This window comes from Pongo abelii, chromosome 20 (assembly GCF_028885655.2).
Source record: "Pongo abelii isolate AG06213 chromosome 20, NHGRI_mPonAbe1-v2.0_pri, whole genome shotgun sequence".
Taxonomy (NCBI): Eukaryota; Metazoa; Chordata; class Mammalia; order Primates; family Hominidae; genus Pongo; species Pongo abelii.
In genome coordinates, this window is record NC_072005.2 from 63,361,403 (window position 1) to 63,368,679 (window position 7,277).

A 7,277-nucleotide genomic window follows, 5' to 3' on the forward strand; every position below is an offset into this window, starting at 1 on the left:
ATTCAACATTGTAGTAGGTGGATTACATTCATAACTCCTACTTTTCACCCTTCCCTGGGACCACACTCTTAGGAAGGCTCTTCCTGTGCTGATCCTAGGCTTGGCTAGGCAGCTTGCTTTGGCCTGTGGGACTAGATGCAAACGTGACAATATCAGAGGCTTGAAAGCATGCCTGTGTGTCCACTTCCTCTCAGACTCCTGCCACCTCCCTGAGAACACACCCAGGTGAGATGTGAGTCAGGAGAAGAAGATCAAATTGGCCCAGCTGAGCCCTCCTGGTCCAGGTCCAGACCAAGCCTGGTCCAGACCAACAGAACCAGCAGCTGACCTCTAGATGCATGAGAAATAGTAAATGGATAAATGAGGGCTGGATGGTTTGTTACACAGCAAGAGCTGACTGATACAAGCATTAAAGTCAGGTCTTTGAGTTAGGGGAAAAAATGCTGGAGATGGGTAGTTGTTTCCTCATACTGAAAAAAAGACCAGGCCCACTCTAAAAATCTTTTGTAGAGGAGAAGCACTCCCTTCTTCTAGATAACTTCCAGCTCTAGATTTCTCCTGATCATTTTCTCTAAGCACTATTTCTATCTTAGTGAATCCAGATTTCTTCTTCAGACTCTGCTCCTTTAGTAAATATGCCAACTTGGCCAAAGGAACCAAACCTTTTATTCACTTTAATTCAATTAAATTTACTGAGCAAGGGCTTACTCAATAAAATCAACAATGAAAAGTTCAGCTGGCCAGACACGGTAGCTCAGGCCTGTAGTCCCAGCACTTTGGGAGGCCAAGGCAGGCGGATCGCCCGAGGTTAGGAGTTCGAGACAGCCTGGCCAACATGGTGAAACCCTGCCTCTACTAAAAATACAAAAATTAGGCCAGGCACGGTGGCTCATGCCTGTAATCCCAGCACTTTGGGAGGCCGAGGCGGGTGGATAACGCAGTCAGGAGATCGAGACCATCCTAGCCAACATGGTGAAACCCCGCCTCTACTAAAATACAAAAAAACTAGTCCGGGCGTGGTGGCGGGCGCCTGTAGTCCCAGCTACTCGGGAGGCTGAGGTAGGGGAATTGCTTGAACCCGGGAGGTGGAGGTTGCAGTGAGCCGAGATTGCATCACTGCACTCCAGCCTGGGCAACAGAGCGAGACTCTACCTCAGGAAAAAAAAAAAAAAAAAAAAAAAAAAAAAAAAAAAATTAGCCAGGCTCCTGTAATTTCAGCTACTCAGGAGGTTGAGGCAGGAGAATCACTTGAACCCGGGAGGCGGAGGTTTCAGTGAGCCGAGATCGCTCCACTGCACTCTAGCCTGGGTGACAGAGAGAGACTCTGTCTCAAAGAAAAAAAAAAAAGAAAGAAATTAAAGGCAAGCCATAGGTGTTTCTGCAGGTCTACTTGCCTGTGCCCCATTTATAATTTTGCACCAGGAAGACTGCAGGGGAGTCTGGCAGATGTGAGGTACAGTCCTAGCCCTGTGTCTTCCCCACTGTGTGCCCTCAGGCAAGTTAACAAGCTTCTCTGAGCCTCGGTTTCCTCACAGGAAGCGCAGGGGATAACACAGTATCTCCCCCATAGCATTGTGAGGTTGGAAAGGAGGCCCTCAGCTCTTAATCTTCTGCTGGTCCACGCAGGTTTCTGCCAGGGCACCCCTGTTGACAGGTTTCTCCTCCCTGTGAGAGCCCAGGTGTTGAGTCAGGCGTGGGAGCTGGGCAAAGGCGTCCCGAACTGTCTGCATGCGTCCTCTGGTGTCGGATGAGCGCGGAGGAGAAGCTGAAGGCCTTCCCGCAGCCGCTGCACTCATAGGGCTTCTCCCCGGTGTGCACGGTGTGGTGCTGGATCAGGTAGGAGCGGTTGCTGAAGGCCTTGCCGCACTCGGGGCAGGTGTAGGGCCGCTCGCCCGTGTGCGTGCGCTGGTGCAGGGTGAGCGAGGAGCCCTGGCTGAAAGCCTTGCCACACTCGCCGCACTTGTAGGGCCGCTCTCCGGTGTGGATCTTCTGGTGCTCTATAAGCGAAGACACGTGGCTGAAGGCGGCCCCGCATTGCAGGCACCTGTAGGGCCGCTCACCGGTGTGCACGAGGTGGTGCTGGAGGAGGTGGGAGCGGTTGCTGAAGCGCTTGCCGCAGTCGTGGCAGGGGTAGGGCCGCTCTCCGGTGTGCGTGCGCTGGTGCTGCGTCAGGTGCGACACCTGGGTGAAGGCCTTCGCGCACTGGCCGCACGCGTAGGGCTTCTCGCCTGTGTGGATGCGCCGGTGCTCGGCCAGAGAGGCGCTCTGGCTGAAGAGCGCGCCGCAGTCCTGGCAAGTGTAGGGCTTCTCGCCCGTGTGCACGCGCCGGTGCTGGGTCAGGTGCGCGATCTGCGCGAAGGCCTTGGCGCACTGGCCGCAGCGGTAGGGCTTCTCCTCCGTGTGGATGCGCTGGTGGCGGATGAGCGCCGAGGAGAAGCGGAAGGCCTTGGCGCACGCGGAGCACTCGTAGGGCTTCTCGCCGGTGTGGATGCGCTGGTGCTCTATCAGGGACGAGCGGTTGCGGAACGCCTTGGCGCACTGGGCGCACGCGTAGGGCCGCTCGCCCGTGTGCACACGCCGGTGCTGGGTCAGGTGCGTGACGCGCGTGAAGGCCTTGCCGCAGTCGGTGCAGCGGTGCGGCTTCTCGCCCGTGTGCGTGCGCCAGTGGGACGCCAGGTACGAGCCCTGGCTGAAGGCCTTGCCGCACTCGTGGCAGGCGTAGGGCTTCTCGCCCGTGTGCGTGCGCTGGTGCAGGGTCAGGTGCACGCTCTGGCTGAAGGCCTTGCCGCACTCGGGGCACGCAAATGGCTTCTCCCCGGTGTGGATTCTCTGGTGCAAGATGAACGCGGAACAGTAGCTGAAGGCCTTCCCGCAGTCCCCGCATTTCCACGGCTTCTTGGGGCCTCCACCTCTCTCCCGCTGGCGGCTGTCTGGATGCCTCTCCTTCGGGCTCTCCCCAGGCGCGCTGCACCTCCAGGGCCTGCTGTCGTCAGGGACACTGGCTTGGGTAGCAGCAGGGCTCGATATGGTTCTTGGGATTCGGCTGAATTCATCGCGTTCCTGGATGCCGTCCGCGGCAGGGTCTCCATTGCAGGCCACAGCCTCTGGCTCTGGACAGCTTTCCTGGTTTTCCTGCAGGTCCTCAACCTGGCCCTCGTGTTTCCAGTTTCCTTCCAACTCTGCGCCTTGGAGGGCGACGCTCAAGAGTCCCTCCATCCTCGATCCCTGGGCTGCTGTCTTGATCTCACATCTTTTCTCTGGGTCTGAAAAGAAAAAGATAGAAAAAAAATTAAACATTGCCACTTGTCCTGAGCTGGAAAAATGGCTAACAGCTGAACTGGGAAGAACTTAGCATGGGGTCCCTGGACCTCTGTGCCAATGACATTTTGGGTCCAATAATTTGGTGTGGTGGGACCCATCCTGTGTGTTGTGAGATGTTGAGCAGCGTCCCTGGTCTCTCCACACTGGATGCCAGGGACACTACCCCCCAACCCCTGAGTTATAACAATGAAAAATGTCTCCAGGCTGGACGTGGTGGCTCATGCCTGTAATCCCAGCACTTTGGGAGGCCAAGGCAGGTGGTTGCTTGAGCCCAGGAGTTTGAGACCAGCAAACTGTCTGCTGCCTGGGCAACACAGCAAGATTTCATCTCTACAAATGAAAAAAAAAATTAGCCAGGCATGATGTTGTGCACCTGTGGTCCCAGCTACTCAGGAGGCTAAGGCAAGAGGATCACCTGAGCACAGGAGGTTGAAGCTGCAGTGAGTAGTGATCACACTACTGCACTCTAGCCTGGGTGACAGTGTGAGACCCTGTCTGAATTTTTTTTAAAAAGTCTCCAGACACTGCCAGGTGTCCCCTCCCCTGGGGACAAAATTGCCCCCAGTTGGGAATCACTGATTTAATGCAACTAAAAACAAATTTAAAAGATCCCTGAAAAAGAAAAAAAAAAGCATGAATCTGTCAGCTCTTAAAATATGGCCTTGTAATCTGGTGCTGTGAACTGAATTGTGCCCCCTCAAAATTTATACATGGAAGCCCTAACTCCCAAGGTGATGCTTTGTGGAGATGGAGCCTTTGGGAAGTGATTAGCTTTAGAGGGGGTCATGAGGGTGGGGCCCCCACAATGGGACTGTTTTTTTTTTTTTTTTTTTTTGACATGGAGTCTTGCTGTTACCCAGGCTGGAGTGCAGTGGCACAGTCTTGGCTCACTGCAGCCTCCACCTCCCGGGTTCAAGCAATTCTTCTGCCTCAGCCTCCTGAGTAGCTGGGACTACAGGTGCACGCCACCATGCCTGGCTAATTTTTGTATTTTTAGTAGAGATGGGGTTTCACCATATTGGCCAGGCCGGTCTCAAACTCCTGACCTCAGGTGATCCACCCACCTCGGCCTCCCAAAGTGCTGGGATTACAGGTGTGAGCCACCGTGCTTGGCTGGGACTAATGTTTTGATAAGAAGAGGAAGTGACACCAGAGCTCGCTGTCTGTCAGGTGAACACATGGCAAGAAGGCAGCCATCTGCAAGCCAGGAAGTGAGTCCTCAGCGTGGTCTGACCATGCTGGCACTCTGATCTCAGACTCCCAGCCTCTAGCACTGAGAAGAAATAAGCGTTTGTTGCTTCAGCTACCTAATCTGTGATTTTTTTGTAAGCTGGAGCTAAGATAACTGGAAAGACAGTTTTCTTTTCTGGGGAAAAATCAGTTGAAATTTTAATTCCCAGTGTGACAGTGTTTGATGTGGGGCCTTTGGAGGATGATTAGGTCATGACGGCACTCTCCTTAATAGGACTAGCGTCCTTATAAGAGGAGACACCAGGGGGCTCAGTTACTCTGCTCTCTCTGTCCTCTCTGCGTGTGAGGACACAGGGAGAAGGCGGCCGTCTGTAAACCAGGAAGAGAGCCCTCACCAGACAGAATCAGCCAGCAGTGATCCCAGATTTCACATTATGGGGACACTATTCAACTCACTATGCTCCCCTTCTACAGGGCTCTGTCCGTGAAGGAGCTGCCCAAGGTCTCCCAGGCTCAGAGGTTCATGCTGGCCCCTGGGCCCAGGGTCCTCATTAGAGATGGTAATCTCAAGCTGTTGTAGGTTACCTTGTCTGTGCTTTCCACATTCTCAGTGGAAAACAGGGATCTGTTTTTCTATGAGCCCAGGAAATCACTGTGCTTTTTAGAAAGCCGTAACAGAAGCCATACATTTAGTTACTTTTAGTGGGGCTGTGATGCTGAAGGATTTATACCAATTGCCTGGTGTACACTGGACATGCATGCTAGACAGAAACTCACCACTGACTTCTAATGCTTTAGTTCTAACAGAATGGGAAGACAGATGGACAAATGACCTCCAGGTGCTGAGAGAGGGAAGGAGGCAGCTGCCTGTGGATCCACTGTGCTGGGGCTAGCCCCAGAGGACGGGGCTTACACTGCTGGGGGGTCCTTTCCAGGCTGTGTGGCTGCAGGTAAGTGGCTACCTGCTCTGAGGCTCTGCCTGGTTTTCTCTCTCTAAACAGGGCTCCAGCCTCCCCTTCTCCCGAGGGCGATGGCAGGGGTCTCAGGAAGCTTGGCCTCATGTTATGTGTGGACTCAGCCCCTCACACAGGCATTCCCTGAACCAACTAGTAGGCTGCATGCATACAGCAGACAGTGCTCAACCTTGGGCTCCTCCGGGTACATTCCTGCTGCTGCTGGACAGGCTATGTCTGAAGCTTGTCTTCCCCACTTCCTGTGTCAGATCCTAACCCTTTGTGGTGGTGCTAGGAGGTGGGGCCTCTGGGAGGTGATGATGACATGAGGCTGGAGCCCTCAGGCGTTGGATTCCTGCCCTTATAAAAGAGGACCCAGAAGGCTCCCTTGCCCCTTCCTCCAAATGAAGACACAACAAGAGGGCCTGGTCTATGAACTAGGAAGCAGCCCTCACCAGACACCAACCTGCCAGCACCTTGGCCTTGGACTTCCACCCTCTAGAACTGTGCGGAAATAAATGCTGTTTCTTTCTTTCTTTTTTTTTTTTTTGTTGTTTTTTTGTTTTGTTTTTGAGACAGAGTTTCGCTCTTGGTGCCCAGGCTGGAGTGCAATGGCACAACGTTGGCTCACTGCAACCTTCGCCTTCCGGGTTCAAGCGATTCTCCTGTCTCAGCCCCCTGCATAGCTGGGATTAAAGGCATGTGCCACTATGTCCGGCTAATTTTTTGTATTTAGTAGAGATGAGGTTTCACCATGTTAGTCAGGCTGGTCTCGAACTCCTGTCCTCAGGTGATCCACCCGCCTTGGCCCCCCAAAGTGCTGGGATTACAGGCATGTGCCACCGTGCCCAGCCAATAAATGCTGTTTCTAAGCCACCAGAGTATGGCATTCTGTCACACCCCAAAGGACCTAAAATAGGGCTTTTCTTTCTTTCTTTCTTTCTTTTTTTTTTTTTTGAGACAGGGTCTTTCTTGCTCTGTTGCCCAGGCTGGAGTGCAGTGTTGCGATCATAGCTCGCTGCAGCCTGGGAATCCTGGACTCAAGTGATCCTCTCACCTCAGCCTCCCAAAGGGCTTGGATCACAGGCAGGCACCACCAACCACACCTGGTCAAGACACGGCTTTTGTTTGGGCTATTCTTTCTGCCTCACATGCTCTTCCCGCAGTGTGTGCCTCAGCAAGAGGACAAGAGGAGACCCTGAGGAAGGGAGTGATGATGTTTGTGTTCAGGGTGGAGAACACAGCAAGTGCAAAGGTCCTGGGGCAGGATGGTGACAAGGGTGATAGAGAAAAGGTAAAGGGGGTGTGGGGCTGGACAGAGCAACTGAGGTGCAAGGCAGGGGAGACGCAGTAGAGCAGGGTGGGGGTCAGCTCACACAGGAAGTCATGTGTGCTGGTAAGAACTTTGCTGGTGGGGGCCAGGCTGGGTCGGCTCAGGTGCCACGTCCACCGGCATCCCTGGAGTGTGTGGGGGTACCCACCTCAAGTGTGGGGGGAAGGCAAGTGGGTTCACAGCGGGGTTGGGTAAACCTGCGGCGTTGTGCACACACACACAGGAGCCCAAGGGGAGACACAGGCTTGCTCGGGGGCAGTAGAAGAAAGCTGTCTACTCCCAGTACTTCTGACACGTGGGCTTTCTCCACACCAACAACCAAGTCTCCAATCTGCTCTGGCTGGGAGGCACAGGAAGCTACCAGCCATAAAACTGCCTCAACCCCTCCTTGGGTTTGGTGATTTGCTCACATAACTCATTGAACTCAGGGACATGCTTTATTTACGGTTACTGGTTTCCAATAAAGGATAGGAACAGCC

General features: G+C 53.8%; 1 protein-coding gene across 1 annotated transcript; it reads right to left on the reverse strand.

Annotated features, from left to right (window-relative positions):
* Window positions 1-1,212: 1,212 nt before the first annotated feature.
* Window positions 1,213-3,250, reverse strand: ZNF835 (zinc finger protein 835). Its single transcript, XM_002829840.6, has one exon. It carries the CDS (start codon window positions 3,214-3,216, stop codon window positions 1,603-1,605), a length of 1,614 nt encoding a protein of 537 aa, XP_002829886.1. The 5' UTR covers window positions 3,217-3,250; the 3' UTR covers window positions 1,213-1,602.
* Window positions 3,251-7,277: the final 4,027 nt, after the last annotated feature.